At 39.4% G+C, this 15,693-nt stretch overlaps 1 protein-coding gene across 1 annotated transcript in view; it reads right to left on the bottom strand.

Annotated features, from left to right (window-relative positions):
* The window catches only part of SWAP70 (switching B cell complex subunit SWAP70), a 77,683-nt gene that overhangs the window by 23,235 nt on the left and 38,755 nt on the right, over nt 1-15,693 (bottom strand). Inside the window, exon 3 of the mRNA XM_047877750.1 lies at nt 14,099-14,272. Coding sequence (XP_047733706.1) covers nt 14,099-14,272 — 174 coding nt within the window. The remainder of the gene's footprint in view (nt 1-14,098; nt 14,273-15,693) is intronic.

Raw genomic sequence — 15,693 nt, 5'->3', positions numbered from 1 at the left:
AAAATCAACTTATTACATAGTCATCAGCATCTTCTTTAATTGAATGAAAATATTTGAGTCTACTCACAATAAAGACAAATGTTTTGTGGTTAGTTTGGTGTTGTGGGTATGCCTATGTGTGCTGGTCATGAAGTAGTATCTTCCTACGGATTATAGTCAAGAGAGAATGAAAAACTTTTTCCCAGACAATTCTCAAACCCATCCCCTCCTACTCCATCTACCTTGTTCAGGCCTCCCAGTTGGTACCCTTGCCTCCAGCATTGCTCCCTTGTATCTATATTCTGCCAGAGAAATTTTTTCAAAACATAACCTGAGCCTATCACCTCTCTCTATATTTTTTTAATGTTTGTTTTTTATTTTTGAGAAAGAGAGAAAGAGAGATAGAGAGTAAGCAGGGGAGGAGCAGAGAGAGACAGAGAGACAGAAAGAGAGAGAGAGACAGAATCCCAAGCAGGCTCCGTGCTGTCAGCAAGAACCCAATGCAGGGCTCAAACTCATGAACCGTGAGATCACGACATGAGCTGAAACCAAGCGCTGGATGCTTAACCAACTGAGCCACCCAGGCACCCCTCACCTCCCTCTTTAAATCCTGTCCTGGTTCTCTATCACCTCAAAGATAAAGGCCAAGTTCTCCTGTGTCCCCTGGTGACCACCATTCCTCCCTTCCATTTACTATCTCTAACATGTCTTCCACTATGCCCACTGCAGATTTTACACACTTCACTAATACCACAGATCAGGGGTCTCGAGCTTCTTCTGTAAAGGGTTAGGTAGTAAATATTTGAGGCTTTGTGCATCTCTATTATAAGTTACTCTTTGTTTGGGTTTGTTTGTTTTTTACAATGCTTTAAAAATGTAAAAACTCTTCTTAGCTAAACAAAAACAGGCTACGGGCTACATTCAGCAGTGAGCCATAGCCATAGTTTGCCAATACCTGTCATAGATTATAAGTTTACCCATTTAACATACTTGTTTATGCTTCTATGCCTTTCCCCACCCTGTCCTCTCTGTCTTGAATACCTCTCCTCATTTCTGCACCAAGCTAAATGGTATTCGTTCAAATTCTGTATCGTCTAGGATATTCCTATTCAAAGTGAGGTATGAACAGCAGCATCAGCATCACCTAGGTTGTTAGAAATGAAGAATCTTGGACCCCACCAAAGACCCAAAAATCAAAATCTGCATTTTAACAAGAACCCAGGTACTTCCGGGGCGCCTGGGTGGCTCAGTCGGTTAAGCGTCCGACTTTGGCTCAGGTCATGATCTCGCGGTCCATGAGTTCGAGCCCCGCGTCAGGCTCTGTGCTGCCAGCTCAGAGCCTGGAGCCTGTTTCCGATTCTGTGTCTCCCTCTCTCTGACCCTCCCCCATTCATGCTCTGTCTCTCTCTGTCTCAAAAATAAATAAACATTAAAAAAATTTTTTTTATTAAAAAAAAAGAACCCAGGTACTTCCATATGTACATTAAAGTTTGAGAAAGCACTACTCTAGTAAAACTGCTCTGACCAACCCTAATCCAAGTTAGGTGTTCTTTTTTTTTTTTTTTTCCCCAAAATTATTTTGAGAGAGAGAGACTGAGGATGAGCACAAGCAGGGGAGGGGAAAAGAGAGAGGAAAAGAGAGAATCCCAGGCAGGTTCCATCCTGTCAGTGCAGAACCCAATATGGGGCTTGAACCCACAAACAGTGAGATCATGACCTGAGCTGAAATGAAGAGTCAGATGCTTACTCAACCTAGCCACCCAGGCGCCCCCAGGTCAGTTGTTCTTCTATGTCACTCCACTTAGCATATTGTACTGAAATTATCTCTTAATCATTTGGATTCCCACCATTTTCTGAATTCCTTATAGACGGGACCATGTCTCACCTATCTTTGAATATCCAGAACTCAGCACCATACCTAGAATGTGGTAAAGCTCAATTACTGTTTACTAAACTGAAATAAACTAAGCTAAGCCTCAATTTTCTCATCTATGAAATGGGCATAATAACACTAATCATATAGAACTACTATGGGGATAAAATGAGACAAATACTGATTATTTTGCACAGTGTCTGACATGGTAGGTACTCCATCAATGTTATTTCCTTTTGTACTGAGTGGTACATTATTCAAACATTTTAAATGACATTTAATTTTTTTTTTATTTTTTTAAATTTAAATCCAAGTTAGTTAACATGTAGTGTAATAATAATTTCAGGAATAGAATTCAGTGATTCATCACTTACATTTAACACCCAGTGCTCTTCCCAACAAGCATCCTCCTTAATGCCCCTCACCCATTTAGCTCTCCCCCCACCAGCCAACACCCCACCAGCAACCCTCAATTTGTTCTCTGTATTCAAGAGTCTCTTATGGTTTGTCTCCCCCTCTGTTTTTATATTATTTTTGCTTCCCTTCCCTTATGTTCATCTGTTTTGTATCTTAAATTCCACATATGAATGAAATCATATGGTTGTCTTTCTCTGACTTACACATTCTAGTTCCATCCACATTGTTGCAAATGGCAAGATTCCATTCTTTTTGATCACCAAGTAATCATCCATTGTGTATATATACCATATCTTCTTTATCCATTCATCAGTTGATGGACATTTGGGCTCTTTCCATACTTTGGTTATTGTTGATATTGCTGCTATAAACATTGGGGTACAAGTGCCCCTTCAAATCAGCACTCCTGTGTCGTTTGGTTAAATACCTAGTAGTGCAATTGCTGGGTTGTAGGGTAGTTCTATTTTTAATTTTTTGAGGAATCTCCAAATTGTTTTCCAGAGCGGCTGCACCAGTTTGCATTCCCACCAGCACTGCAAAAGGGTTCCTCTTTCTCCGCATCCTTGCCAACATCTGTCATTGCCTGAGTTGCTAATTTTAGCCATTCTGACAGGTGTGAGGTGGAATCTCATTGTGGTTTTGATTTGTATTTCCCTGATGATACGTGATGTTGAGCATTTTTTCATGTGCCTGTTAGCCATCCGGATGTCGACTTTGGATAAGTGTCTATTCATGTCTTCTGCCCATTTCTTCACTGGATTATTGGTTTTTTGGGTGTTGAGTTCGATAAGTTCTTTATAAATTTTGGATACTAACCCTTTCTCCAATGTCATTTGTAAATATCTTCTCCCATTCTGTCAGTTGCCTTTTAGTTTTGCTGATTGTTTCCTTTGCTATGCAGAAGCTTTTTACCTTAATGAAGTCCCAATAATTAATTTTTGCTTTTGTTTCTCTTGCCTTTGGAGACATGTCAAGTAAGAAGTTGCTGCAGCCAAAGTCAAAGAAGTTGTTGCCTGTTTTCTCCTCTAGGATTTTGATGGCTTCCTGTGTTATGTTTAGGTCTTTCATACATTTTGAGTTTATTTTTGTGTATGGTGTAAGAAAGTAGTCAGGTTCATTCTTCTGCATGTTGCTGTCCAGTTTTCCCAGCACCATGTGTTGATGAGACTGTCTTTTTCCCTTTGGATATTCTTTCCTGCTTTGTCAAAGATTAGTTGGCCATATGTTTGTGGGTCCATTTCTGGGTTCTCTGTTCTATTCCTTTGATCTATGTGTTTGTTCTTGTGCCAGTACTATACTGTCTTGATGATTACAGTTTTGTCATACAGCTTGAAGTACAGAACTGTGATGCCTCCAGCTTTGGTTTTCTTTTTCAAGATTGCTTTGGCTATTTGGGGTCTTTGCTGGTTCTATACAAATTTTAGGATTGTTTGTTCTACCTCTGTGAAGAATGCTGATGTTATTTTGACAGGGATTGCTAAAATTACATTTGAGAGAGGCACCTGGGTGGCTCAGTCAGTTAAGGATCCAACTCTTGGCTTTGGCTCGAGTCATAATCCCAGGGTCTTGGGATTAAGTCCCACATCAGGCTCTGACTGAGCATGGAGACTGCTTAAGATTCATTCATTCATTCATTCATTCATTCTCTCCCCCCACCCTCCCCTCTCTCTCAGGATTCCTGGGTGGCTCAGCCAGTTAAGTGTCCAACTTCAGTTCAAGTAATGGTATCATGGTTTGTGAATTCGAATCCTGAAATCAGGCTCTATGCTGTCAACACCAAACCTGCTTTGAATCCTCTGTCCCCCTCTGTTTGCCCCTCCCCACCCCTCTAAAAAAATAAACATTAAAAAAAAAAAGATTCTCTCTCTAATAAAAATAATAATACTAAAAAAATAAAAATGTAAAAATAAATAAAAGAATGCTCAATTAAATTTACCTATAATTTCCACTGCATAAAGACTCTGTAAATATTTCCACAAATACTAGAGGAAAACACAGAAATAGTAAGTCTAACTTGTTACAGATAAGATTGTGAGTTAATTTTTCTTTCTCTCCTTTGCACTTCTACTAATTTGGTTATAAAGCTGTTTGTGAAATAACATATTTTAGCAGAAAAAGAATGCCAACAATAGCAAAAACATGCTTGCAAAGAAATGTACATCCACAAAATATCACAAAGTCAAAAAATATCAAGAGTTCTAGTAATTAAATTTGATGAGACACTATAAAGTCTTCTAATATGGAAATTATCTAATCTCCTAAATCAAGTATATAGTAAGTAGTCAACAAATATTTACTTGTTGGAGAAAAACACACTTAGGTCTTTCCTTTCCCTTGTTGGAGATATAACATCTACTGTTAAGTTTATCAGATATTATTATTTTCTTGGTTTTTAAATAGAAGTAACAAGGATCAGGGGTGCCTGGGTGGCTCAGTCAGTTAAGGGTTTGACTTTACCTCAGGTCATGATCTCACAGTTTGTGAGTTCAAATCCCACGTCAGGCTCTGTGCTGACAGCTTGGCGCCTGGAGCCTGCTTCGGATTCTGTGTCTCCCTCTCTCTGCCCCTCCCCCGCTCGCATTCTGTCTCTCTCTCAAGAATAAATAAACATTAAAAAGATTAAAAAAAAGAAGAAGAAGAAGAAGTAACAAGGATCAGGGCACCTGACTGGCTCAGCTGGTAGAGCATGTGACTCCTTATATCAGGGTTGTGAGTTCAAGACCCATGCTGGGCATAGAGCTTACTTTAAAAAAACAAAAACATAGGATGCCTGCATGTCTCCACTGGATGAATGTGTCTCAGTTGGTTGAACATCAGATGCTTAACTTTGGCTCAGGTCATGATCTCACAGATTGTGAGATTGAGCCCTGCGGAGGGCTGGGCACTGATAGCACAGAGCCTGCTTGGGATTCTCTCTCCCCTTTCTCTCTCTCTCTCTCTGTTCCTCCCCTGCTCTTGTCCATGCTCTCACGTGCTTGCTCACTCTCTCTCTCTCTCAAAATAAATAAACTTCAAATAAAAATTAAAAAAAAAAACATTTCATTTGTGCCTAGCTGGTTCAGTAATTACAGCATGTAACTTTTAATCTTGAAGTTGTAAATTCAAGCCCCAACTTGGGTGTAGAGATTACTTAAAAATAAAATCTTTAAAGAAAAAAAAAAGACGTAGTAACAGGTATAGTCAGTGGAGGAGAGAGAAAGAAAATGGTAAAGATGAGAGAGAAAGAAGAAAAAAGGACAGAATGTACCAAAAAAGAAAAGGGAAAAAGATTAAAGACAAGAAGAGACTCGAGAGAGAGAAGAGAGAAAAATAAAGTTAAAAAGGACATTAAGATGAATAATTGCCCAAAGTAAAATAAATTAAAGGCATTAACATGCACAGAAGTTCAATCTCCCTAATGCAGTAAAAAGAAGGGCCCATGCTGTCTGATCACAAGGTGGGATAAAGGCAGTACAAGCACAAGTAGAAGTGTTAGTAGTAAGGCCAACAGAAGCATATGCATATGGTCACGTGGATAGGCATGACAAAATGGTGCATTGGACTGACCATTCATACTATAAATCGGGAAACAGCCTTAGCTTTTCTTCATCTACTGTGAATATACATCCACTGTGAATATACCCAAGTCCCTCCCACTCCAAGCTTCAGTTTCTCTTGTATATCCAATGGTCTTTAATAATGTTAGTAACTGAGAGTACCTGTTAGTAGCAAACTCAACTCTAGAGGCAGCTTCCTTGGTTCATCCTAAACCTTTATGAAGGTGCGCACTCCCAAACCCTCTTGAGTTTGTCATCCGCACCCAGCAACTGCTCAGCATTCCCAGTGATTGTCCCACATAATCTAGACTTATTTCCTGCTGACTTTCAACACAATCATATACTTATCATTACCAAATAATTTAAGGATCTCTTAACTCATTATATTGGGCCAGGAAGAGACAAACATTCCCACTCTCAACTATTCAATTACACTAAATAATAAATCACGTGCTGCCGTGTTAGTCTCGAGTGGCCTGCATCAATTCTAAAAGCTCATTCAGTTTCAGGAAGCAGCTTACTTCCTCCTTCCAAGCAAGTTTCACCAAAAATAACAAAAGAATAAACTTTCAAGCTGCATGTGATTTTCAAGGCCTTTGGCTCCAAAAATCATGTTGTTAAAAGTTCTTTCCCTGTCATCATTAAAAAAGGGCCTTTACTGGTTTAACAACAATTTAGGTTTTATTTCATTCACTAAGGATCTCTTAAAACTATTTCAGTTTTGATATTTAATTGCATCAAAGCAATTCTTCCAAATAAGTCCACAACAGACACATCCTGTTTTGTTCTTGGCTCTGCGGAAAATGAATGCTAATGAAAAAAACTATACAGACACACATTTCCAGGAATATCGCTTGTCAAAAATTAAGGAACCATCTTAAATGGGAACATAGTATTTCTTGAATTATGCATGGTGTAAGTCACTTAAACATTTATTTAATATTTTTGATACTACTTTCTGGGTCATGGGAAACTGAATCAAAATCAAACATTTATACCACTTATGTTACTCATATAACTACCACTGTTACTTATATCTTATATAGCATTAATCAAAACTAGAGAATAAAATCTCAGTTAACATTCTGGACTCAAACAAAATACAAATAATCATTATGGTAGATGGATGACTGGAAACATAAAAATTACCTTAAACTTAAAAAACCTAAAAACTGTTGGTAAAATTACAAATTAAACTCATATATGCACTCATGACAAATTAAGACATTAGACTTCAAAATTTATTTTTAAAATTTATCTATCTTTACATTAAAGTTTACTAAAACCTCTAAGTCTAAAACTAGTTTAAAATATGGGGCTTTTTTAATGTTATTAAAGTATTTAGGAAGGAAACAAAATGTAACAGAGAATGACCACCTTAAGAAATATTATGACTCTAGTATTTTCCATAAAATAGTGTGATCTTGAGTTTACAGTGCTTCATCCAAGGAAAGGAGTTGTGCTAAGAGCTTAATAAATACATAGCCATATTTTAACAGGAGGCTGGTTCAGCAGCCAGACAAAGCAATTCCACATAAATCTGTCCTGATGATTCTTTCTCCACATAAGTACTTCTGGCCACAGAGAAAGGATCTATAAAACTAACTCTAATTCTAAATCTAAGCAGAAGAAATGCTGAGAGAGTTAAAGATGTCAAAACAGAGTAGTAAGTCCAAACAATAACATGACAAGGTATGCTGCCTGGCTATTCTAAACAGAGGCTATTCCCTTCTGGAATGAGATTAATTTGTTTAGAAGAAACACAACCAAAGACATTCCTAACAGCCCGCAGAACCTTGGCGGGGCTCTAGAGTACAGAAGTGGATACAGTCATGGTACACCTCAAGGCTCATGTGGGCCCCAGTTCTTCAGGCCACCTGGAGCAGTTTCTTAGGCAGAGCAATCAGGAAGCTAGTGCTGACCGGCTCCCTTCATAGCCCATGGCTCAACAATGATTTAAAGCCAATGACAAGTCCTCCATATCAAGCAAGTGCCCCCTTGAGGAACAAGGTAAGTTTCCTTAGTTACTAAGGAAATTTCTAACGCTGAAATCAGGACAAGATCAATTTCAAGTCTACCATGAATATTTTAGTGATGGTAAGAGCCCAAACATCACAGGTAAGAGACCCACTCCACCTCCAATTCCAAAGAAAACACAAATAAACTTAGAACACTAAGCGTAACCACAAAATGTTTTAAAAGACAACACTGGAGATTTTATTAGCATAATTCTTCCAAGCAACAGCTAGGTTTTTAAAATACCACCAGAGGGTACCTGGGTGGCCCAGTTGGTTAAGCATCCAACTTCGGCTCAGGTCACGATTTCACAGTTCATGAGTTCGAGGCCCGTGTAGGGCTTTGTGATGACAGCTCAGAGCCTGAAGCCTGCTTCAGATGCTGTGTCTCCCTCTCTCGGTCCCTCCCCCACTCAAATTCTGTCGCTTTCTCTCTCAAAAATAAACATCAAAAACATTTTTTAGGGGCTTCTGGGTGGCTCAGTCTGTTAAGCGTCTGACTTCAGGTCACGATCTCACAGTTCGTGGGTTCGAGCCCCGCATCGGGCTCGTGCTGACAGCTCAGAGCCTGGAGCCTGCTTCAGATTCTGTGTCTCCCTCTCTCTGCCCCTCCCCTGCTCACGCTCTGTCTCTCTCTGTCTCTCAAAAATAAAAAATAAATGTTAAAAAAAATTTTTTTTAATTTTTTTTAGGGTGCCTGGGCGCCTGGGTCAGTTGAGCGTCCAACTTCAGTTCAGGTCATGACCTCACAGTTTGTGAGTTCACGCCCCGCGTTGGGCTCTGCTGACAGCTCAGAACCTAGAGACTTCTTCGGATTCTGTGTCCCCCTCTCTCTCTGCCCCTCTCCTGCTCATGATCTGTCTCTGTCTCTCAAAAATAAACATTAAAAAAAAATTTGTTTTTACTTTTAAATACCATCAATACATCTTTTTCAACACCTATCAATATTCCACTCCTTCTATATGTCTCTGTATTAAGCTAGACAATTTTCATGGACAAGACTCCATGACACATTTCATTCTTCATATGCCCCCTTTTTTTTTAATGTTTATTTATTTTTGAGACAGAGAGAGAAAGAGCATGAACGGGGGAGGGGCAGAGAGAGAGGGAGACACAGAATCGGAAGCAGGCTCCAGGCTCTAAGCCAACAGCCCAGAGCCCGACGCGGGGCTCGAACTCACGGACCACAAGATCATAACCTGAGCTGAAGTCAGACGCTTAACCGACTGAGCCACCCAGACGCCCCACTTCATATCCCCTTTAACATTGACATACTATCACATCATTATTGTTACTAAGCACTAAAAAACTGTTCCCACCACTACATAAAACTGTTCTACTTGATTTCCAATGACCACCTAATTGGTAAATCCAAGGGCAACTTCTCACATATCACCCTCTAATTTTTCTGTAGCATCTAATGCTAGTAACTACTTTTCTGCTTCTTAGAACTTTTTCTTTCTATGGCACTCATGACTCAATACTCTCCCAGTTCTCCTCCTACCTTATAGACTATTCAATTCAGCTTCCTGTACCAAAACTACTTCCTCTTCCTGTTACAGAAACAGTCCCAAGGTTCCGTCCTAAGCCCTCACTTCTCCCACAGTGGTTTCTTCCTCCTTGATCTAACCTACTCCCATAGCTTCCCCATCTCTGTCTCCAGCCCTAACTTCTCACAAACTCTAGAAGTGTAATTCCAGTTGAATACAGGTCAGCTCCACAAGTATGTCCCACTTAAAATACCAATGTACCCAACCCATCATCAGACACCATATCTCCAACTTATTCATCATCCTGTCATTCACACATAGACACTATTTAGTGAGCACTCATCATGGGGCCAGACATTATGTTAAATGCTTCACATATATCGGGGCGCCTGGGTGGCGCAGTCGGTTAAGCGTCCGACTTCAGCCAGGTCACGATCTCGCGGTCCGTGAGTTCGAGCCCCGCGTCAGGCTCTGGGCTGATGGCTCAGAGCCTGGAGCCTGTTTCCGATTCTGTGTCTCCCTCTCTCTCTGCCCCTCCCCCGTTCATGCTCTGTCTCTCTCTGTCCCAAAAATAAAAAAAAAAATTAAATGCTTCACATATATCAACTATTTTAGTCCTCACAAGAGTCCAATGAATGAAGTAGCTGTCCCCATTTTACAGATGGGGAAACCCAAACAAAGAGATGAATTAATCTCTTCAAAGTCACATAGTTAAAATGTGGTACAGTCAGGATTTAAAGCAGGCAGTCTGATTTCAAAGATCATGCTTTAAACAACTACACTCTATTACCTCCCGATTGCCCAGGACTGAAACCTGCCTATAGGCCTACACCAGGCACTATGAACTTTTAGTCCTGTCACCTCTAGGTCCTTCCCATCTGATCTTCTTTTCCATTCTCACTAACATCACTATACTTCGGTCCCCATATTCCACTTACCTTCTCTCAACTTCCCATCTCACATGTCTCCATATTTCATCTATTTATTTGACACCCTCTTGCTTAAAAATCATCAGTGGCTCAGGGTGCCTGGGTGACTCTGTCAGTTAAACATCTAACTCATGATTTCGGCTCAGGTCATGATCTCACCACGGTTGTAGGATCAAGCCCCATATCAGGCTCTGCGCTGACTGTAGAGCCCACTTGGGGTTCTCTCTCTCCCTCTCTCTCTGCCCTTGCCCCACTCTCTCTCTCTCTCTCTCTCTCTCTCTCTCTCAAAATAAATAAATAAATATTTTAAAAAATCATCAGTGGCTCACAGCTCCCCATTGCCTACAGGATAAAGTCAAAACTCCTTCTAGCCTCATCTACCGTCATTCTTCTTCCTTCTAGCATATTCCAGTTAGACAGGGCATGTGTCATTCTTTTTGACTGCCTAGCATCAAACCCCCTTCTTACATCTAGGCAATTCCCTACCTCCCAATACAGACAATAAAAATGCAAATGGACCCTTTCCAGGACTCCTTTGCAACTATCTCATGGTACCTGACATAGGCCATACCAATTACATGTGTTATCCTCTGACTATGAACTGAAAAGTGGGCACAGAGAATTCTCTCTGGTAGCAAAAACAGTTGCAAGAAGATCAGAGTTCCTGGGCTGCACCAAATGTGCAGAGCCAGAGGTTTTCCATGGCACAAGTACAATACCCACCCCCTGGTGGCAGCAGCTTTTTCTTGTGGTTCCTCACTGGAGTTACCAGGATAGTTCCAGAATGATAGCATTCAAACCTGGTCTCAGCCATCATGACAATTCTGTGAGCTACCCAATATCCTTTTTAAAAATTCCTTTTTGGGGGCGCCTGGGTGGCTCAGTCGGTTGAGTGGCCGACTTTGGCTCAGGTCATGATCTCGTGATCCGTGAGTTCAAGCCCCACATCGGGCTCTGTGCTGACAGCTCAGAGCCTGGAGCCTGTTTCAGATTCTGTGTCTCCCTCTCTCTGACCCTCCCCCGTTCATGCTCTGTCTCTCTCTGTCTCAAAAATAAATAAACGTTAAAAAAAAATTTTTTTTTAATAAAAATAAAAATAAATAAATAAATAAATAAAAATTCCTTTTTGGGGGTGCCTGGGTGGCTCAGTCAGTTAAGCAACTGACTTCGGCTTAGGTCTTGATCTCACGGTTTGTGAGTCCAAGCCCCGCACTGGGCTCTGTGCTTGACAGCTCCGAGCCTGGAGCATGCTTTGGATTCTGTGTCTCCCTCTCTCTCTGCCCCTGCCCCACTCACACTCTGTCTCTCTCTCTCAAAAATAAACATTTAAAAATAAAAAAAAAAAAAGAACATGCCCTTTGCTTTTATAATTTTGTTCACTCATATAATTTTGCCCACTGTTTCTTCCACCCAGAATTCTTCTCCATTAATCAAAATTCTTCCCATCTTTTAAGGCCCAGCACAAGTGCTAATTTCCCCATAAACTTAAGAGCTAATACTAAATGAGTACTTTCAGGGCCAGGCATTCTCCTCATCTGATCTTCACAAGAAGAGTAAGAGATAGATACTAGCATTAGTCTTATTTTATAGTTGAGGAAACTGAAGCAAAAACAAATGAAGTATATTGCCCAAAGTCATAGAGCTAGTGAACAGTGATAGAGCTAGAAGTCAAATCCAGGAAATCTGACTCCAGACCCCTGCCCTTAACCAGAGAACAGCAAAAGCCAGTCCACAAGTCAACTCTAGCCCAGCAGCCAAATCTGGCTCATGGCATGTTTGTATACATCCATGATCTAAGTACATTTCCTGCATTTTTAAGTAGTTGGGAGGAAAAAAAAAAAATTTCATGATCCATGAACATCATACAAAATTCACATTTCAAAGTCCAGCAATAGTTGAGGTACAGCAACAAACATAGTGTCTGTGGCTGCTTTCATGCCATAACAGCAGATTTAAGTAGCTGCAACAGAGACAGGATGGCCTAAAGGGCCACAAAGCCTCAAATATTTATTGTTTGGCCCTTTATGGAAAAAATTTAAGACCTTACTTTTAACTACTACATTGTCTGTTAAAAAGCTTTCCTTGATCCCTTACTTCCCCCAAGCTAGAATAAATCTATCCCTTCTCTGTATTTGTATGCCCTTTGCATCTCTCTTGTAACAGGTAGTCTATTTTGCTTTAAATTACATTTGACTTATTTTTTTCCTTGAGCAGACTACAAACTCCTTGAAGGCAGGAAGTAATCTTTTGCACTTTGCATTACTCTTGGTGCCTTGCCTATTGTTGGCAGTCAATAAATGCTTGCTGGCTTTAAATAAAATTTTGTAGTGTGCACTTTTAAACAAATTTTCCTAACATGAATATGAATCACAGAAATCACAGACTAGACTCTGTATTGGCAGGATGGGTAACAATAGGCCTCAATCACTGCTGATAGCTATCTAAATTGGTACAACCTTTCCAAAGGGTAATTCTACCTGTTCATCAAATACCTTGAAAGTGTGTTTTGGGGGTGCCGGGGTGGTTCAGTTGGGTAAGCATCCAACTTTGGCTCAGGTCATGATCGCGCAGTTCGTGAGTTCGAGTCTCACGTCAGGCTCTATGCTGACAGCTCAGAGCCTAGAGCCTGCTTCGGATTCTGTGTCTCCCTCTCTCAAAAATAGACATTAAAAAAAATTTTTTTTAAGTGTGTTTTTTAGGACTCAGAGTTCCACTGTTGGAAATCTGTCCTAAGGAAATAAACAGACTTACATGCAAAAATGCAATAATAGTGGTCATAGGAGTTAACACATTTACTGAGTACATATTACATACCAGATATTGAGCTAAGTCCTTTAAATGCAGAACCTCTATTTAGCCCTATTTTATTTTTTAAAGATTTTTAATTTTTGTTTTTTGTTTTTGAGAGAAAGCAGGGGATGGGCAGAGAGAGAGAGGGAAAGAATACTAAGCAGGCTCTGTGCCGTCAGCACAGAACTCCATGCAGGGCTCAATCTTATGAATTGTGAGATCATGACCTGAGACGAAATCAAGAGTCAGACGCTTAACCAACCGAGGCACCCAGGTGCCCCAGCGCTATTTTATAGATAGGAAATTAAATCTCAAGAGGTTAAATAATTTGTCAAAAGTTAAGGAATGACAGGTTGTTGTTTTGTTTTTGTTTTTGTTTTTTTTTAGGGGAGAACTATAGCTAATTGTAATTCTTCATATTAGTCTTTTTATATTTATTACTGTAATAAGCATGTATTACATATATAATTTTTTAAGGCAGTAAGATAGCACAGAAACCTTACTCCTGTATTTTTTTTTTCCTTTGGAAGCTAGGGAAAATAAGTCAGAACAGAACAAGCAAAATATTCTTTTTCATTTACTTTGGAAAGAACAATAAAAAGTCACCATCCTGGACTTTGAAACAAGAACAGTATTTCCTCACATAAAAACAGCCTTGAGAACAACATTGTGGATCCTATGTGTTTCCCAGATAACATCACTCAGCCAATTTTGCCCTGCTTTCCTAAAATGCCATACTAGTTTTGCCAATATGTAAGGAAACAAAAAATTATGTTGTGACTTGTACTGAATAAAGATTCTTTGGATATGAGGATGGAATCATCCATAACTATAGCAATTTGGAAAGGAAAAGTCCCACCCTATCTACAAATCTCCAGAGGTTATTACATGACCCCAAATCACTAAGTCTTGGACTTTCTTGGATTCAAGCTGTTTTGCCTCTGGTCCAAAAACACTAGTCCAAGATCTCCCTCTGTACCTATACAATTTGAATTAAAACAATACTTCCAAGCTAGATCTATTAAATGCTATGATGGCCATGTAAGAACTTCCCAGAGCCACACCTTACCTCTTCTGGCACAATAATTAATGGATACTTGTCCTCAGATAAAAAGTTGAAAATAACCCATACTTTAAATGCATCTTCTTCTGTAATGAGCAAGGGGCTCTTGGTGAGGTTTTTTTTGACACAGAGGGTCCAACACATCCTATTGAACTCAATCTTGTCAAAGTTGTCTTGGACCTAAAAAAGAATGAGTTAAAATTTCAATGAAAAATAGCCAATGAAGGAGGAAAAATTCCAAAATAAGCAGAATATAAGCCAAGTAAAACAGATACAGGCTTCCATTCTAATCGATCCAATTAACTAATAATCCAATTAATGAATAGACATTTTCTATTTTTTTTTTTAACGTTTATTTATTTTTGAGACAGGGAGAGACATAGCATGAACAGGGGAGGGTCAGAGAGAGGGAGACACAGAATCTGAAACAGGCTCCAGGCTCTGAGCTGTCAGCACAGAGACCGACGCGGGGCTAGAACTCACGGACTGTGAGATCATGACCTGAGCCGAAGTCAGCCGCTTAACCGACTGAGCCACCCAGGCGCCCCAACATTTTCTAATTTCATTTGCTTGTGTACCACACTTTCAAAGGCCCAATTAAGAACGTTATAGTTAGCCTGACACTAAAGCAATATCTATCTGCCCATATCACTCACTTGGCACATAAAATACTAGCTTGTTGAATAGTTATTTTTTCACATGTACACACTATCTTCTAAATAAAACTACCAACCCTGGTACAGAGGAGTGGAGAGTGTCAATTACTCAGTATGAGCCACATACTGCTATCTCATCTTTACCTATATAGTCAAAGAAGATATTTTTTTTTGGAAAAAACTTAAACTGAAATTCTAAAAAGACAGCCTGCCCTTCAGTCATTCAATCATGCAATCAACATTCCCTCAGGATCTACTATAAGCCAAGTACTATGTTACAAATTAAGGATATAAAGATGAAGAAGAACTTGGTCTCTGCTCACAAAATATTCACAGTTTATTAGGGAAAACAGATATGCAAATAGACAAATTCTAATATAACACCATGTGTAATTCAATAGTTTTTCACTTATTCAAAAGATAAAATTTAGATAGTAATTATGATCTGCCAGAGACAATGCAAAGATACTTAATGTAGTAGTAGCCCATGTCTCCAAGGAATGCCAAGACAATTATAATACAGTGTGATAAGTACTATAATAGAAAGAAGCAGAGGGTTCTGTGGGAACACTGAGGAACTAACCCATCTTAAGAACTAGGGGAAGATTTGCAGAAAAAGTAACATGACAACAGAGTGCAATTCAAAGGATCATTAAAAGTCAGTTTATAGTCACTATGGAAAACCATATGCAGGATCCTCAAAAAATTAAAAATAGGACTGCCATACAATCCAGCAATTCCACTTCTGGAAATATAATAATATATATATTATAATATACATAATAATAATCCAACGGTAACAAAAACACTAACTCAGGTAAATATCTGTACTCCCATGTTCACAGCAACATTATTCTCAATAGCCCAGACATGGAAACAACCTAAGTATCCATTGATAGATGAATGATAAAGAAATTGTAATACACACACACACACACATACACA

This window comes from Prionailurus viverrinus, chromosome D1 (assembly GCF_022837055.1).
Source record: "Prionailurus viverrinus isolate Anna chromosome D1, UM_Priviv_1.0, whole genome shotgun sequence".
In the NCBI taxonomy this organism is placed as follows: domain Eukaryota; kingdom Metazoa; phylum Chordata; class Mammalia; order Carnivora; family Felidae; genus Prionailurus; species Prionailurus viverrinus.
Note: the sequence above shows the minus strand (reverse complement) of the source record. Positions and strands in the feature narration are given on the sequence as shown.